The 18,662-nt window shown below is 36.5% G+C and overlaps 1 protein-coding gene across 15 annotated transcripts in view; it reads right to left on the reverse strand.

Moving 5' to 3' along the window:
- Positions 1-2,941: 2,941 nt before the first annotated feature.
- ABI2 (abl interactor 2) overlaps positions 2,942-18,662 on the reverse strand; it is a 74,967-nt gene continuing 59,246 nt past the window's right edge. For all 15 annotated transcript variants that reach the window (XM_087914861.1, XM_087914505.1, XM_026696755.2 and 12 more), the window contains 2 exons: positions 17,515-17,685; positions 2,942-9,031 (listed from right to left, as the gene is read on the reverse strand). In XM_087914861.1, coding sequence (XP_087770987.1) covers positions 8,856-9,031; positions 17,515-17,685 — 347 coding nt within the window. In that variant the 3' untranslated portion in view covers positions 2,942-8,855. The remainder of the gene's footprint in view (positions 9,032-17,514; positions 17,686-18,662) is intronic.

An 18,662-nucleotide genomic window follows, 5' to 3' on the forward strand; every position in this document is an offset into this window, starting at 1 on the left:
GCTGCAGTTGTTTCCAAAGAGTGCTCTAGGTTTAATGAGGAAAGGCAGTATGAAAATTAATGCATCATGAAGTGTATAAAGCCAACCAAGGTTGCCGCAGAGGGAGAGACATCTGTTTTCCAACGTGTCAGCATTTTGGAAGAGGATGGGTTTGCACTTGTTCTTTTTTGAGAAGTGGGGTTCTTTAAGCATACTGGAGGTTTAATATATTTTATTTTATCCTCCCACTGCCAAATATAGTAAAAACACACCACTAAAAAGCTTATACGTTCTGATTTTCACTTAATGCAATCTTTCTTTTAAAAATGTTCTGGGAACAGTTGCCCCAACCTAGAACTTTGAATTGGAAGACTCAAGGGTTTTCTCAGTATGTAGACATAGTTAATATGTAGACATACATAATCTAACCCCTCCCCTATAATTAGTTTAAGATAACTTGTTAATGCTATACAGAAATTTTTGTATGGTCTTACACAAACGTAAGAAATTGCCCTATGAAAGGCATGGTAATTTATTGAGGCAGAATCTGGCACTAAGTTTTTGGTTAGTTTAGATATTTACCCTGCCCTTATTACTTCATAAGTAACTCAAACAGCAAATACACATACAGGTGAAACTCAAAAAATTAGAATATCATGCAAAAGTTCATTTATTTCAGTAATGCAACTTAAAAGGTGGAACTAATATATGAGATAGATGCAAAGCAAAATAGTTCAAGCCATGATTTGTCATAATTGTGATGATTGTGGCTTACAGCTCATGAAAACCCCAAATCCACAATCTCAGAAAATTAGAATATTACATGCAATCAATAAAACAAGGATTGTACATATATTGGACCACTGAAAAATATAAGCATGCATATGTACTCAGTACTTGGTTTCGGACCCTTTTGCAGCAATTACTGCCTTAATGCGGCGTGGCATGGAAGCTATCAGCCTGTGGCACTGCTGAGGTGTTATGGAAGACCAGGGTGCTTCAATAGCAGCCTTCAGCTCTTCTGCATTGTTCGGTCTCATGTCTCTCATCTTTCTCTTGGCAATGCCCCATAGATTCTCTATGGGTTCAGTCAGGCAAGTTTGCTGGCTAATCAAGCACAGTAATCCCTCGGTCATTGGACCAGGTTTTGGTGCTTTTGGCAGTGTGGGCAGGTGCCATGACTTGCTGGAAAATGAAGTCAGCATCCCCATAAAGCTCGTCTGCAGAAGCAAGCATGAAGTGCTCCAAAATCTCCTCGTAGACAGCTGCATTGCCCCTGGACTTAATGAAGCACAGTAGACTAACACCAGCAGATGACATAGCTCCCCAAATCAACAGACTGTGGAAACTTCACACTGGACTTCAAGCATCCTGCAGTGTGTGCCTCTCCATTCTTCCTCCAGATTCTGGGTCTTTGGTTTCCAAATGGGATGCAAAAGAGGACTTTGGACCACTGAGCAACAGACCAGTTCTGTTTTTCTTTAGCCCAGGTAAGACGCTTCTGATGTTGCTTGTTCAGGAGCAGCTTGACAAGAGGAATATGACATTTGAAGCCCATATCCAGGATCCGTCTGTGTGTGGTAGCTCTTGATGCACTGACTCCAGCCTCAGACCACTCCTTGTGAAAGTCCCCAACACTTTTGAATGGCCTTTTCCTGACAATCCTCTCCAGGCTGCAGTCATCCCTGCTGCTTGTGCACCTTTTTCTTCCACACTTTTCCCTTCCACATAACTTTCTATTAATGTGCTTTAATACAGCACTTTGGGAACATCCAACTTCTTTTGCAATTACCTTTTGAGGCTTTCCCTCCTTATGGAGGGTGTCAGTGATGGTTTTCTGCACAACTGTCAGGTCAGCTGCCTTTCCCATGATTGTGCTTCCTACTGAACCAGACTGAGAGAGCATTTAAAGGCTCAGGAATCCTTTGCAGGTGTTCTGGCTTAATTAGCTGATTAGAGTGGGACACATTGAGCCTAGAATATAGAATCTTTTCACAATATTCTAATTTTCTGAGATTGTGGATTTGGGGTTTTCATGAGCTGTAAGCCATAATCATCTCAATTATGACACATCACAGCTTGAATTATCTTGCTTTGCCTTTAATGAGACTATCTCATATATTAGTTTCACCTTTTAAGTTGCATTACTGAAATAAATGAACTATTGCATAATATTCTAATTTTTTCAAGTTTCACCTGTAATACTTCCTCCCATTTGAACTATGTGCAAAGCATGTTTATTTCTGAATTATCAGCTCTATTAATGTGGTAAATGACTTTATATTCTTTCTTACAGTACATTCTCAACACTTTCACATAATTCTGTATATTATACATTGTGATAAATCCTGAATCGGTTCTTCTGCCACACTATTTGAATTTCTTATGTATTTAACCATTTTGGTATACTCTTGAAAAAACAGCACTAAACCTTAATGTCGCCTTCATTACTTTAGCTTTTCACCAGTAGGATCCACCACATGAAAGATTTTTATTAATGCTAGGAATGCATTTTTGTAGGTTCTGGTTCATCAATAACTACACACCTGAATTGAATTCTAGTCAATCATTTTATCCAGGACAATTCCTTAAATTATCTCCAACTTTCTATTTGCCAAGGGATCGGTGATTCTCACATGTTAAATTCTACAATTCTACATTGTTCATGCAGATATTCAAATTGATAAACCTATCCATCCTATCTATCCAAAGGAGGACACTGACCACAACCTAGGTTGGCAGTCAATACAAGTACTTTTTTCCTCTTCCAAACTTTCTTTAAGGACATCAGTGTTAACAAGCACACATCATACTATTTTTGGACTTAAACTATTTATTTTAAACTTCATTTTAATTCTTAAAACTACTAAAAATATAGAAATAGCCAGAAACCAATAGGTCTAGTAATAACAAGTGCACATCAAAAAATAATCATTAAAAAGTTCAAGGCAATTGTCTTGAGGGCAGTGCAAGTTTTGGGGGATTTATTTATTAGGACTTGTAACAAGAGGGTTTAGTACACAGCAACAGTTAATTCCAAATACATTTTTTTTTAATTAAAAAATTATGTCTCCTCCCTCATCCCACCCCCCAAATGGTTTAACGGTACATACAATAAATCAAAACCAGCAAGGCTTTCTTCCTTAAAATCCCACATTGTTCTCACCCTACTGGGATACTTAAAGAGCTCAGAGCCATAGCCACTACTAGTAAAGTGGCTAATTTTAAATCAAATGCCTATTTTTATATGATAGCAAATGAAGTTGGCCACAATATCTGAAAAACAGCACCCAATGTTTATGAAATTTCAGCCAGAACTCTTAATAGACTCCAATTGAAACCATTCTTTGCTATTTCTCATGTAATATATGAAGACCATAATGGAGTTTATTAATAAAAGAGTGATAGTACTGCATAAGGGTTATACTTTTAGGCCCAGGCAGGACTGGTCATGACATTTTCTGCCTTGAACTGCTGCCTATTCTGCACTAGGGCAAAAAAGCACCATTCTTCTATCGCGTGGTTTTTAGCACTGCCATTGATCTGGTATACATACATTATTAGGTATAGAAGACCTCACAAATTCTCTTCATAGATAAATCTAACATCTCCCTCTGAATTTCCAATGGGACTCATTGCCAAATTCAAATCTATCAGCACTTTTTTAAAAAACTGCTCTTGGTTTTGAGCAACAATTTATATATTATTTTTAACTGCAGTATCCTGTCTAGCAAAAGTGATGTATAATACTGTAAATGTTAAGACAGGCGTATAATTTCTAAGAAATCTATAATCATAGAGAATTTCTATGTTTTTCTAATTGGTGCATCAGCTCTTTCAGAATATGTATTGATACTCAAAATCTGTCATCACATAGTGAATTTTTATCCTATCTAGTTCAACCCTTCACTGATGAAATTTTTAAATACTGCTATAAAACAAAGGCTGTTCCAACAACCCAAAACTGGAAGACATGCTATCATTATTAATTAAATTTAACACACTTCATTTCTTTTACATTTTAACTTCTGGAGCGGTACAAAACCATCTAAGCTAGCTTATACTGATTTTTCCCTAGCAAAACATGCAAGTCCTGTTCACCAGAAACACTTTTAAAGTCCTTTTCTTATGTGAAAAAGTTTTAACTTCTCACTTTTCATTCGACAAAGAAATTGGGGATAAATTACGAAAGTAATAAAGCTAAAACCACAACACAATCTGCAAAGGTTAGGCCTCCCTCCCCTCCCTACAAAAGCCTATCTGTTAGAGATCACCAAAAGAGAGATCATTAATGAGATCATTTTTCTCATTAAATTAAAATTAACAAACTCACAAGCAACATCTCTATGCAATTCTTATAAAGCATGTAAAATTCAAGCAAAAGAACATGTAATAGACTCTGGATCATATACTTTGCCTCTTCCTCCTATACACTATGATGTCAGCTCTCAAATGAAGAAAAGTAATTTTCCATTTCTACTGGAGGGGAAAGCCCCTGAAAAGGATCATCCTTAGGCCTGAAGGCACCAACATATTATTTGCATGATAAACAAAAACACTTTTCCATAGGGGAAGATTTGACCCTTTAGCACAGACAGCAATATTTGAAAGCTCTGGGCCAAAGCTCAACTTCCCAATCTTTTGAAGGGCGATAGGATCAATCTTTTTTTCCCCAGAAAGGACAAGATCAAGAGTTTTAACCTGTGGAAATAACAGGAGAGGCTCCTATTTTTACCCTCAATGCATCCATAATACATGCATTATCTCCCCAAATCATTTATATGTTGAGGATGGAAAGATAAGAATTAGAGTTGTCATGCTTCATTATTCATTCGCACCTTTAATTTGGGCAACGCCCATCTTAAATTAAACTACTTGGCTTATGACTTTGGAGAGCATGTCTCAGAGTGATAGGGGCTCAAACTGGATGTTAAGAAGCTACATGAAGCCAAAGGGATGTTAATTCGTACCATAGCAAAAAAATGTTGCTCTCTAAAAGAAACAGAAGAACGTTCATGAATATGTTCATGTGCCATAATTGCATGGTTGGAAAAATGAGCGCTAAGGGTATCAAAGCCATTTTATGGTGAAGGAAAAGCTTTAAAAAATGACACTGAGTTCTTTTTGATCTCCCCACTATATGTTTTTCCCCACAAGATACTGAAACAGAATGTGGAATGTTTAACATATTTAATAGCTTTACAGCAGGACTAGGGAAAGAGCATAGGTACAAGGGACAAATCCAGGCCCTTCCTCTTCACCCCTTTTTCTTAATTAAACAGTAGTGGGGAAAAAGGTAAGTTGGAAAAATAGTAAATGATATTTGAAAAACCACTCTCACAGTCTTGATATAACATGCAGTCTATGTAACAGTACATACACACAGTCTGATTACTTTGGGCCTTGTACATAGCATCATCCATAGGCATTCTACAGAATTCAAAACTGTACAAAATAAAAAATAAGCATAAAATCCAAGGATTATTTTCACAACATTAGTATTGCAGAATAAAAGCATTAAACCAGCAGGAGGCAAGGATTCTGTAAACACCCTCTGCAGCAGTTTGCAGGAAGATGATCTTGGCTCATGAAGGATACAGGAAGCAGTCATACAATCAGAGAGCTCCAAATTCGTATAAGGGAACTGTGGCCCTGCCCTCCATAGAGGCTGTAGTTTCTCCCCAAACAAGCAAATGAGTAGCATCTTATAAAAACCATGTGATACTAAAAGCACTTTTAAACAGGAAATACAAAAAGGCTATCAATAAACCCTCCCTTTCATAACCAGGAAATAGTCAGGATTCATGTATGTTCTGCCACAGAATCATCATCCAACTTCTATTTGTTCTAGGAATAAAATTTGGTGGTTTAGGTCTTGCAAAGGGACAGAGTTAAGACTTCACATTACTGACTTTTCAACATCAGAGCTCCAAGCGTAACAGTAGTCTTTTCTACAATTTCCCAGAACAGCAGAGAAAGACACCACACGTGAAGGATTGTTAAGGCAATCAGTTTCTGAAAAAAGAAAATAAGACTATGGTGGTGGGCAAAGCACTCTGCAGAAGTTGATGAAACCATAAAAAGCATGGTACCAGACAATAACTGCATCAATAATGGCAAAAAAAGCAGAATATGAAAAATTGGGAGGAAATTTGAATAAGCTGTATTCTGTATATCCTCCAGCTTGTTGCTTTCCTAATCAGCTGTGGCTCAGGTTTTCCATTCTAAAGAAACTATTTGGAACACAGTTCATAGACTGCAGGCAGAACACCCAATATGTTTAAATGGGCAAATGTTAACTTTGCTTAGTTTTTCAGATCTGAGCCCAAGTAAGTCCACAAAATTTGTCCAGAACAATCCCTGATCTCTTTTGCTCACCCTCTTGGCAGGCTCTGCAAAACTCAGGAGAAAGCAGGGCGTCAGTGATGAATGATCTTTGAAGCAGAATCCTACTCCAAAACTCCAAACAAGTACTACAGTTGCATTTTCAACTTCTCAGAGCAGAATCTTATCTTACCTGGGTCCCCATGGAGCAGTGGCAGCCACTTAAAATAAGCATATTGATGGAGGCTGCATTCCCATCTTCATATAGTAGGTTGTGTCTCAAGACTGTATACTATTACACCACACATTAAGGTATCACCCAGTAAAACCTATATGCATACCCATCATGCTTGGTCCTTTGTAGAAATCTACCCTTTGTCCTAACAGATCAGGCTCTCATAACTCATACTCTGAATTGGAGATCTAGTGTTTATGCAAGAAGCTGGCTCCAGTATTCCATCATCTACAGATATATCCAGCTTTCAAATACCCATCCCTCTTAGACAAATCAAACCTGGATGCCTTCAAACAAGCCAGTCCTCAAGTGATCTTTATACTATAAGCACTGGCATCTGTTTGGGGGGAGGGGGTGCGCCAGTAAAGGCAAACTGATGGTCCCAGAATGCAACTGAACTCCTCTGTACCTCTGCAATATTTACATCATTAAAAAGGAGAAGCAGCTTTGATCTCTTTTTTGGGGGATGCCAGTGACATCACAATGGGTCTCAAGCTTTGAAACAGTAATCTTTGAAGGGATCTGGATCTCATTAGCAGTCCTACTAATGGGAGCTACAACAATTGATGCAAAGTTAATGACTTTTTGTAGCACCTGAGTTTATTAATGGCACAAACAAGCAACATAGGAAGCTATACCAACATAATCTGTAAAGTGTTTAGTAAATTCATGGCTAGCTTATGTGAGAAAGGAAGGCTGACCACTACAAACAGTATTCCAAGCACATGATTACTGAACAATATCTTGAGCAATATACCCAGAAAACCAACTAAGAGTAAGAAGTATGAAATGCTTGCAATGCCTTAAAAAGAAATATCTTATTCTTGTATATGGGAAAACATTTATTATGTTAATCAGCAGCGAAGAATTGGACTGGGATTGTGGCATATAAACTTAACTTCTCACAATACACTACGGAGCTAATATAAAACCCTTCTGGTCCTTCTTATAATCCCCCCAATTCAGCTGCTATTAGCAGCTAAGCAAAAGCAAGTTTCATAAGGACTGTGGTCTACAGTATAGAAAAGAGTTCACACCTTCCCCCTCACTTCATGCCTGATTCTGACAGCTCCATGATTGCTGGATAACAAAAATAAACATACTGTGATATCCTCTAGCTTGTTGCTAAAGTGCCTACAGACATTATAGTAGATTTTCATTCCCATGTTGGAAAATCACCCACATATTTACTGGTGGGAGAAAAAGCAGCTTATACTTTTGCCAGTTTTAAATTAGCATTCAAAGAAAACCAACAGCCCTTGGAAATCTTTGGGCAATATTTGTCTGGTTTCACAGTTCCCTTATGATATGTATCAAAATCTGAAATAGAACAAATGGCCAGTCTCATAGTACACACTTATTCTGAGTTGGATAGGCTATAGTTAACTAAAGCAGGCTAATCAATTCAAAGCCTTTCTCTATAAAATACTTATGTCCCTTTCTAACTCCCAAATTATGAAACATGAGGTAATTTTAGAAGACTGCTGTCAGCCTTTGTAACAACAATCAGAGCTAAAGCCTGACTGAAAGCATTTTTGAACACTATCAAGAGGGCAGGTTTAACCATTTCATAAATATTTTGCATACTGAGGGCTGAATAAGGCTGCTATATAATTATAAGAAGGACAGAGGCCATTTCTAAAATGTCAAGCTTTATCATCCTTCATTATCTTTAGTCCAACTTCTTAAAAATAACTGAATGATACAAAAGAGGCCCAGTTTATGACTTGGAAGTCTCAATATATTGGGAGATTATCTCTTTCTGTAAGAAGAAATGAAACAGCTCCTTACAAGCCTAGATCAAGCTATAAGTGTGAAACAATTGCAGAATTGCTGTATTAGAGATGCAAGGAACCAAGCTGGTGTGTAATCTCAGAATGTTTGCCAGTACAATAACACATATTCAACAGTAATATGTGCAGAATAAGGAGGGGGAAAGAGATGGCAGACAAAGCCTTAAGCACTAACATCCAAGATGCCCCAATACCATGCCCCATGGTATTCCTGAGGGGGGAAAAAATCCCATATTTTGACTGAATCTCAATTTGAGTAATGGATCCCTTTACTGGCAAGTTCATTACATCTCTATATCTACGTGTTGATCAGTCAGCTCATTAATATTGGTCATTCAGTTTGGTCGCTGCTGGCAAATGGAAGAGCCATTCTTCAAAATAATTCAAATCACCATTTTATAAAAAGGAAAGAGGAGTGGTTTTGTTATAATGATCCTTCCTTCAGGTGCCCAGGTTCCCCCCAAGCTGCCTATGGGACCTGGGCAGCTCAACAATCTCTTGGTTCTGTCTCGCCATAATGGTCTTCATTCTGAGTAGTGCATGATGGACTCTACATAGTTTCCAGGGAAGAGTCCAGTTACTCCATTCATCACACCTTCATACCATCCATCATCATTTTTCTTAATGACGTAGATGATGGCACCTTCCTGAAAGGAAAGTTCATCTTCCTTGTCTTTAGTGTAATCATAAATTGCCACAACTAGGAACAAGAAGAAAAACAAAATTAACATTTCAAATAAGCAGTTGGACCCAAAGCAATTACAGCTTTCACTTAAGTGGTATCTTGTATCAAAAAGTAGGCATTTTCTTTATTGTCTATTCATGCAAGAGTTCCTTCCCATTTACAGAAACAGTTGCTAACGCAAAATTGTAAAACATGTAGACATGTATACGTTTTGATTCTAAAATAATGGACTACTACATAAAAAATGAAATAACATAATGTATTACTAAATGATTAATCCCTCAAAACTGTCCACTGGGCAACAAGCTTTCTTTGCTAATAGAAGTGGGAGTTCAATCTTTTAACAGTGATTTTCCAGGGTATGTGGTTCACGACTACTAACAATGCTTTGTTGGCTTAGTGAAATTCTATTTATTTCTCATATGGCTGAAAATGAAATGAAAAACACAAACGTGATTTAGTGGAGAACTTTCTGAAAACCTCTTTGCCTTGTGGCCAAACATCAAAGTTTTAGTCCCACCTTAGGCACAATTTCAGTTGGGTAAACTTGGGCCGCTCACTCACTCTCAGCTCTAAGAACAAGACAATGGCACACCACTCCTGAAATCTTGCCAAGAAAACTAAACTGAGTTCTCCAGTCAGTAGCCAGGAGTCAACACTAAGTCAAAGCAGGCCCCTCCTCCAAAAACAAGATAGTAGTCCTTGAACTACGACCATTCATTCAGCAACTGTTCAAAGTTATGACAGTGCTGAATGACAGTGGAATGACATCATCAATGTTCTGGATAAACCAACACCCACACAGTCGATCACATAACCAGTTGCCAAGTATCCTGTGATCATATGATTGCCATCTGCGATCTTCCCTGCTAGCTCTTCCAGAAAGTCAGTAGGGAAACCAGCAGAGAATGTTGTAAGTCACCTTAACCCTTCACCAGCCCCCTGCAATCATGCTGTGCCAACCACTTACACCTCCATTCATAGCCTCTTGGATTTGCATGCCATGCATGCCCTCATGCAACCTTCTCACACCTCACTCTCATGCATCTGATTCACTCAAACTCTCAAGCAGCCCACCACACCCTTACTGACCTATGCAAAGTTTCTCATGCACTCTTCACACTTTCCCTTACCAGCACCTCTTGCAGGCCTGCTCCCTGAACCCCCATATACACTTCTTTGGTCTCTGCTCTCACCCATCCCTAGCAGCAGCAGCTTACCTGCCTGCCAGCCTAGGATTTGCAACTTCCTTTCAGCTTCTTCACTAAGTTTGGTGTAAGAAACCAGTAAGAAGTTGGAGAAGGGAGGAGCCTGCGCCGTGACGATACGGTCTGCAATCGAGTTCCTCGATTGCAGCCGATATCTCCGTTACCGGTCGGTCCAACGGACCTATGCTGTCCCGTAGGGACAGCCATCGTGAAGAGCATACCCTGAGGACTCCGGGGATATCGCAAAATCCCTGGAGGGCCCGGGTGAAGCTCTTTTTGCCAGCGGCGGAGAGGCAGCCCCCATGCTGCTGAAGTCGGGGCGGCTCCAGAAAGAACGAGTTTGAGAAAGAGTTTGTCGGTTGGGTGAGAACCTCTTTTTTTTATTTAATTTTTTGAGTTTTGAAAGTCCACTCTGATTATTTGAAGAAACCTGTGTGATTTTTTTTTTCTTTTGACAAAACTGACTAAGCGGCGTTTTTTTAAGGGAAACGTCAAAGAGAGAATTTATTTACTTTTTTTTTCTTTGCTTCCGGACTTTATTGTTATTTACTAGATAACTGGACTGTTCCTTTTTATATTTATATGTTTTATTCTTCTTTTGGATTTTTCATTTTTAGGCTAGAGGCTCCCTTTGTTTTTGTTTTTTCTTTTGCTTTTATATGTTTGTGTATTCCATGCCGGCTTTTCTCTTTTTTTATGCTCCTCAGAGAGGAGGGGGGAAAGTGAGAACTAAGAAACTTTGTAACACTGCCAACTAGAGGCTTGGAAACATTTTACATGAACTGGAAAAGACAAGCTCCTCTTCTCAAGGACATCCTCTGATAAGATAGAGGAAAGCACTTTGTTGAATATTATTACAGGTGTCTTTCTGGATATTTATGGCTTAGCTTTGAAGCTTGTGGGAAAGAGAAGGGAGTTATAATTAGAGCCTTGGACAATTAAATAGAGTGCAGTGTATTGTTGCTTATTTCTTTTTTCTGATTCTTTCTTTTTAGTTCCGCCACCCCCTCCACTAGCATCAAGGTCTTTATTTTTGAGTTTGATTTATTTGCAAAGGGAAGCCTCTGAATTTTCCTTTTATTTTTATTTTATTTTGATTTATTTTGCTTTATTTTTTCTCCTTTCTATTTGGATTCTGCTTTTTTTTTTTTTGTACATCAGTGGACTATTTCTTTTTCCTTTTTTAATTGAGGTTTTTTTTTGGCTGGACTAAGGTGTGGAATTTGAAGAAATTTATTTTTCTGTCTTGTTTTTTCTCTCTTTTTCTCTTTTCCATTTTCTTTTTTGGCTTTGGTCTTGTTCATTCTTATTATTATTGGGTTTTTATTCTTATTTTTACTCTCTTTTGTGGATTATTTTTTCTAATTGGATTAAGGTCAGGAAGAATTTGAAGAATTTTTTTTTCTCTTTTTTTTCCCTTTTTTTTTTGCTCTTTTCCTTTTTCTTTTTCATGTTTTTCTTTTTTTTTCTCTCATTATTGGCTTTTTTATGGTTGGCCTTTTTATCTTGGATTATAACTTCATACTCTTTTTGAATTAAAATTTGAAAGAACTTGAAGAGTTGGAACCATCTAAAATGAGTAAGAAACTTATATCTTCAGGTGCCTCTATGCCTGCTTCGGCCTCCCCACCATCTGGACAGCGCTCAATTCAGACATTGTTAAAGCAAGATAAAGAAAAAGAACAAGAAAGAGTATCCTTTCAGATGATTATGCAAGGAATTCAAGATCTTAAGCTAAAAATAGATACCATCGAACAAAGAACAGGTAGGACGGAGGAAAAAGTGGAAAGTATCCAACAGATGATGGTAAAATATGAGGAGAGACTTCAAAAAGTTGAAGAGGGGGGCAAACGAAGAGAGGAGAAGATTGGAAATATTGACAATAGATTAACAGTGATTGAACAAGAAAAAAGTGAGATGTTGAAATGGGAGTTGGATAGATCAGAATTTTATCTCAGATTTCAAAATATAGAAGAAGAAAAAGGACAAGATTTGGCTGCGATAATGGTAGGAATCTTGGCGGATGCGTTGGAGATAACAGAAGAGAAGATGATGGATGGAATAGATGAGATATATCGAGTTTTTACAAGATATGCGATGAGAAACAATCTACCCAGAGAAGTTCATATTAGATTTATTAAAAAATCCATGAAGACACAAGTATTACAAGTGGCAAGAGAGAAGACATTGAAATATAAAGGTAAAGAAATTTTGGTTTTAAAACAAATACCTAGAAGAGTGAGAGAGATGAGAAGAGAATATCGATTCCTGACTAAAAGGTTATTGGAAAAAGAGGTGACTTACAGATGGCTGATCCCAGAAGGATTGATGTTTACGTGGCAGGAACAGAGACATAGAATTGATTCAATTGAGAAAGCAGAACTGTTCTATGCAGAAGTTTTTGGAGGGAGAGAAGGAGGGGCAGGAAAGGAGGTTCCACCAATTGAATCCCAAGAGGAACAAATGGAGATTGGAAAAGAAGAAGGTGCAGTAGGTGGACAAGTGGATATTAAAGATCAACGTGAAGCAAGACCCACGAGAGTGGTTAAATCTAAATATAAAATATAATCATGGAAGAGAAAAAACTGATTACAATGAATATAAATGGACTGAATTCAGCTGTTAAGAGAAGGAAGATTTTCCATAAATTGAGGAAATTAAAGTTTGACATAATTTGCTTACAAGAAGTACATATTAAAAAGCAACATGAACAATTGTTATTACAACCAAAACTAGGGAAATTGTTTACCTCTTTGACTCAATGCAAGAAAAGAGGGGTGGTCTTATATATTAAAGAGGCCATCCCAGCAAAAATGATTTATACAGATGACGATGGGAGAATATTAATGGTAGAAATAATGGACAATAATAGAAAGATACTTTTGACTGCAATTTATGCCCCGAATGATAAACAGGAAGAATTCTATAAAAAACTACATACTAAGATGGCTGAACTAGACTATGCTAATACAATTATGATGGGAGACTTAAATGGAATTGTGGATAATAAACTGGATTATATTGCAACAGCAGTAAAGCATAATAGAAAAACTCTTCCTAAATCTTTTTTTAAAATGATAGATGAATTAACTTTAAAAGATATATGGAGAGAAAGAAATAATAAACTCAAGCAATATACGTTTTATTCAAATAGGCATCTATCATGGTCCAGACTGGATATGATTTGGATTTCAACAGACTTAATATCTAGTATTCAAGAAGTAAATATTGAAACAAGTACTTGGGCTGATCACAACCCATTGACAATTAAATGGAAGGGACAAAGGAAAAGATCGAGATGGACATTAAATAATACTATTTTAAAGGATAAGGAATTTATACAATGGATGGAGAAAGAATTGGTTTTTTTCTTTAAAGAGAATAGAAAAGAAGACACTTCAATACAGAATGTTTGGGATACAATGAAGGCTTATGCTAGAGGCTTGATAATAGACTATACAAGAAAAAAGAATATTAGGAAAAGGCAAACTCTTAAAGCCTTGGATGATGAATATAAAAGACTTGAAAAAGAATTGCAGAAAATACCACACAGAAAAGATGTCAAATTGAAACTGGATATAACTAAACATAAAATGGATTTAATAGAGAAAGAAGAATTGGCACAGAAAATTAGGAATGCTAAACAGAATTATTTTGAGGATGCAAATAAGCCAGGTAGATGGCTAGCATATAAACTGAGAAAGGAGAAAGAGTCGAGGAAAATATTACAGTTAATAGATGACCAAGGTAAAACTTGTCATGGCAGTAAAGAGAAAAAAGAAATTATTTATGATTTTTACAAACATTTGTATAAGAAAGAAGATATTGATGAGGAGAAAGTTAAACAATACCTGCAGAATGCAAATCTACCTAAGATACCTAAAGAGATTGAAGAAATGCTAGAAAGCAATATAACAATGATGGAGTTAAGCCAAGCACTTAAGAAACAAAATAATGGAAAGGCACCAGGTCCAGATGGATTTCCTGTAGAATTTTATAAAACCTTTCAAGAATCATTGTGTATTCCACTGCTAGAAGTTATGAATGAAGTTATGTTAAAAAAGATAATACCTAAAACATGGTCAGAGGCTTATATTACACTTATTCCAAAAGAGGAGGCGGACCTACTTCAAATCAAGAATTATAGACCGATTTCCTTATTAAATGCAGATTATAAAATCTTTGCTTCAATATTAGCAGAAAGACTTAAAAAGTATTTGAATAACTTTATCCACCCAGATCAAAATGGGTTCCTGCCAAAGCGACAAATTAGAGATAATATGAGAGTAATTTTGGACACCTTGGAATATTATGAGGCGCACCCTGAAAAGCAAATGGCTTTGATATTTTTAGATGCTCAAAAGGCATTTGATAACGTAAACTGGAGGTTTATGGTACTTTTAATGGAACAGATGGGCTTTGCTAGAAGATTTATTCAAGCAATAGAAGCAATCTATAATGAACAAACAGCTAAGGTAATGATGGAGGGAGAATTTACAGATTCTATTAATATAAGAAAAGGTACAAAACAAGGTTGTCCTGTTTCGCCTTTGTTATTTGTATTGACTTTGGAAGTGTTGAATAGAAATATCAGAGAAGATAAAACTATAAAGGGAATGAAAATTAAAAAGGAAGAATTTAAACTACAAGCTTTTGCAGATGACCTAGTTTTCATCTTGGAAGATCCTATAGAAACAGCCTCGAAGCTGTTGGAAAAGATAGAGGCCTATGGGGAGGTGGCCGGTCTGAAAATAAATAAAGACAAAACAAAGATCTTGTCAAAGAATATGTTGCTGAAACAAAGAGAAGAACTGGCAGAACTGTTAAAAATTCAAGTTACAAATAAGGTTAAGTACTTGGGGATATATTTGACGTCAAGATGTAGTACATTAAAGGAGAATAATTATATTAAACTTAAACAACAGATAGCCCAAGATTTGAAAAAATGGGAAAACTTACAATTGTCATTAATAGGAAGGATTTCAACAATTAAGATGAACATTTTACCCAGAATTTTATTTTTGTTTCAAACAATACCAATTAGGCTTGGAAAAGAATACTTTGAGGATTTAAACAAAATTGTTTTGAAGTATATATGGCAAGGCAAGAAAGCAAGAATAAAGTTAAAGCTTTTACAGGATGCTAGATTTAGAGGAGGGTTTGGTTTGCCTAATTGGGAGTTGTACTACCAAGCTGCAAATTTGATGTGGGTTAAAGAATGGATAACATTAAGGAAAACCAGATTGTTGACATTAGAAGGTCATGATTTGCTGTTGGGTTGGCATGCTTTTTTATGGTACAAGGGAACCAAAACACAGGGGTATTTTAGAAGACATTATATACGGGAGTCTCTGTGGTTAAATTGGGAGAAGACAAAAAAACAATGTTATTTGAAAATTCCAGTTTGGTTATCGACGATAGAAGCGTTCTCTTACCCTATAATCTATAAAAAGGAACAAACAGTTAGCTATGGGGAATTATTAGATGAAAAGGGTGAACTTAAATCGATGCAAAAACTAGAGGAACAAGGTATACAGATGAATTGGTTTTCATATCTGCAAATACATTCAAAGTATTATGAGGATTCCAAAGCAGAGGGATTTTATGATAAGCAAACTGATTTAGATAAGATTTTGATGGGTACTGATGAAAAGGTGATTAAAAAGTTGTATGGCTATTTATTGGAAATTAAGCTGGAGGAAGAACAAGTTAAAGAAACTATGATTGCGTGGGGGAGGAATTTTGGATATGGGATTGACCTAGAGAAATGGCAGAAATTATGGTTGCAAAATTATAAAATGACAATGTCTACAGCTTATAAAGAAAACTTGTATAAGATGTTTTACAGGTGGCATTTTCCCCCGACAAGGATAGCAAGAATGTTCAAGAACAAATCCGAAAAATGCTGGAAGTGTCATCAGAAACCTGGTTCATACTATCATATGTGGTGGACTTGTGAGGATGCTAGAAAATATTGGACTAAAATCCACATGTGGCTGGAAAAAATGACAAAGAAACATATAGACTTGAAACCGGAGTTTTTTTTATTGGGAATCCTACCAGATACTTATAGTAAAGAGTTGAAATATTTGATTGTAAATGTATTGACTGCTGCTAGGATTGTATTTGCAAAAAATTGGAAAAATGAGAAAATTCCATTGCAAGAAGAAGTTGTAAAGAAAATACTGGAATGTGCTGAGATGAGTAGATTGACTTTTGAAATTAGAGAGCAAGAAGATAAACAATTTTATATAGTTTGGGATCTTTTTTATCAATGGTTGAATGATGAAATACAAAAATATAAAGATTAGACAATAAGGAATAATATTGATTTTATTTTTCTTTTCTTTTTTTTGGTATTTGATACTATATCTATATAATAGTTTTCTGTTTCTTTTTTTTTTCTTTTCCTTTCCTATTTAGGATAGAATTGGCATGATTATAAGATTTGTTTTAGAATAAATTATTTAAAATATAGTTATCTCATAAAGGCATGATCGAATAAAAGTTTAGTCAAATCTCTTTTTTTTTTAATAGTGATATTATGATTTATAAGTTTGTATTGATAATAAGAGTATTATATAAGGTAATTGTAGCTGTGACTATGAGATGAATGCACAAAACTGATGGACCAACCGACTTACTGTTTGTATAAAAATATGGGGGAGCTGATGCTTTTATGTTTTGTTGTTTTGTTTGTATGTTAAAAAACAATAAAAAGTTTAAAAAAAAAAAAGAAACCAGTAAGAAGTTGCCTCACCTAATAACTGTGGATTTCCATTAACAATGGCAACCAAGATTGTACAGACTGCATCACTAAGAGATACAGTCATGCTTTATTACTGCATTGCTTGATGATGGAAATTATGGTCCTAATTGATGTAAGTCAAAGACTGCACATGACAGACAGAAAGAATGGAATACAGTCATAGTTGTTAGTACATGACATAGGGAAACATTTTTAAAAACTGAATGCAAATTAAGTTTCTGAATTACATTCATATCTGAATGTGGTTTGGTTTCTTGGGGAAAGAAGCCAGTAAAATTTTGATTAAAATAATTGGAGATGGCTAATAATAATTTTATTTCATGATCACACCATAAGTCACACTTTAAGACATCACATAAGGGAGCAAAATATTATTCTAGCACTATTACTTGGCAAAATGTAGAAAACCAGAGACTCTCAAGCTCTCAGGATAAAAAGGAATCAGTATAATGTGCCACACTTAATTCAGATCCAATGAGGGAGACAAACTTCCACCTTCACTACAATTACAACCAACTAACCTTTCTCCAAATAGGTCCTTGGTGCCCATGGTGGATCCTCTTCAGCATAAGGATCGCTGTATTCCACCACAGCTGCTTCTTCTTCATAATCCTCTGGAGGAGGGGGTGGTGGTGGAGATTCATCAAAAACAGCTTCATCTACTGGGGGTGGAGGGGGAGGTGTGTCTGAAACTAAAAAAAATAAAAATCATATTCAAGTTTCTTGACTTAGATGTTTACATAAATAGCAATATAATAAATAGTAGGACATATTTGTCCAGTTTATTTTACACATGAAACCCAAAGTGGAAATATGGAGATCTAGTAAATAATATTAGAGATTATGCTTCAAATGTTCCTTCATCCTTCAAAACTTTCATTGATAAAGATGAGCAAAACCACAGATACACAAACTTGTGGATAATAAAAAGTATAGATAATGAGGGCTACCTATATGCATAACATTTATATAGATTATTTTGTAACAAAGAATTGGCAAGACTCCTTTGCTTCCCTTCTTCTAATGTATATAAGCTTTTTAATGATAATCAAATAATTTTGTATTCACCAGCTATTAAAATACAACGCCTAGCTAGTGATGTCAAAGATCATATACTATCCAGCACTGTAGGAAAAGGAGTGGCAGAACCTGGGGTGGAATTAAAAGAGGGATCATCTAGGTCACTAACTGGTTGTCTGTGAGAAAATTTTGGTGGTCCACAGAAAAATTATTTGCATTTTTTATACTGCACTAAATCAGGAGTTCTCAAACTGGGCCGGATATGTGCAATGAACGCTGCAGAGAGTCTTCTCCTTTGTGTGGGTTGGAGGGGGGCAGAAATTATGACTTGGAGTCTGCTTCAGCCTCCTAATGTGGGGCTTTGGGCAAAGGCTGGAGCCGGAGGGCCTTGTTCCAGTGAGTTTGCATCATGGCCTGGAACCGCTGAGCCTCCAGGCACCAGTATCTGGCCTTGTACTCCTGCATGTCTTCCCTCTGCTTGGAAAGCCTATGCTCGTAGTCTTCAGTGAAGTGCTTTTGCTGAGCCTCCTTCTTGGTCAGATCCAATTTGAACTGAGGCAGTTGTTTTGCCAACTCTATCTCGTGGTGGCTGCTTAGCTCCAACAACTGTTTCCTGTTGGGCCCTAAGGAACCTGGGTGGTCAGGCAAG

Source organism: Pseudonaja textilis, chromosome 1 (genome assembly GCF_049901715.1).
Source record: "Pseudonaja textilis isolate UNSWEBS1 chromosome 1, rPseTex1.2, whole genome shotgun sequence".
Taxonomy (NCBI): Eukaryota; Metazoa; Chordata; class Lepidosauria; order Squamata; family Elapidae; genus Pseudonaja; species Pseudonaja textilis.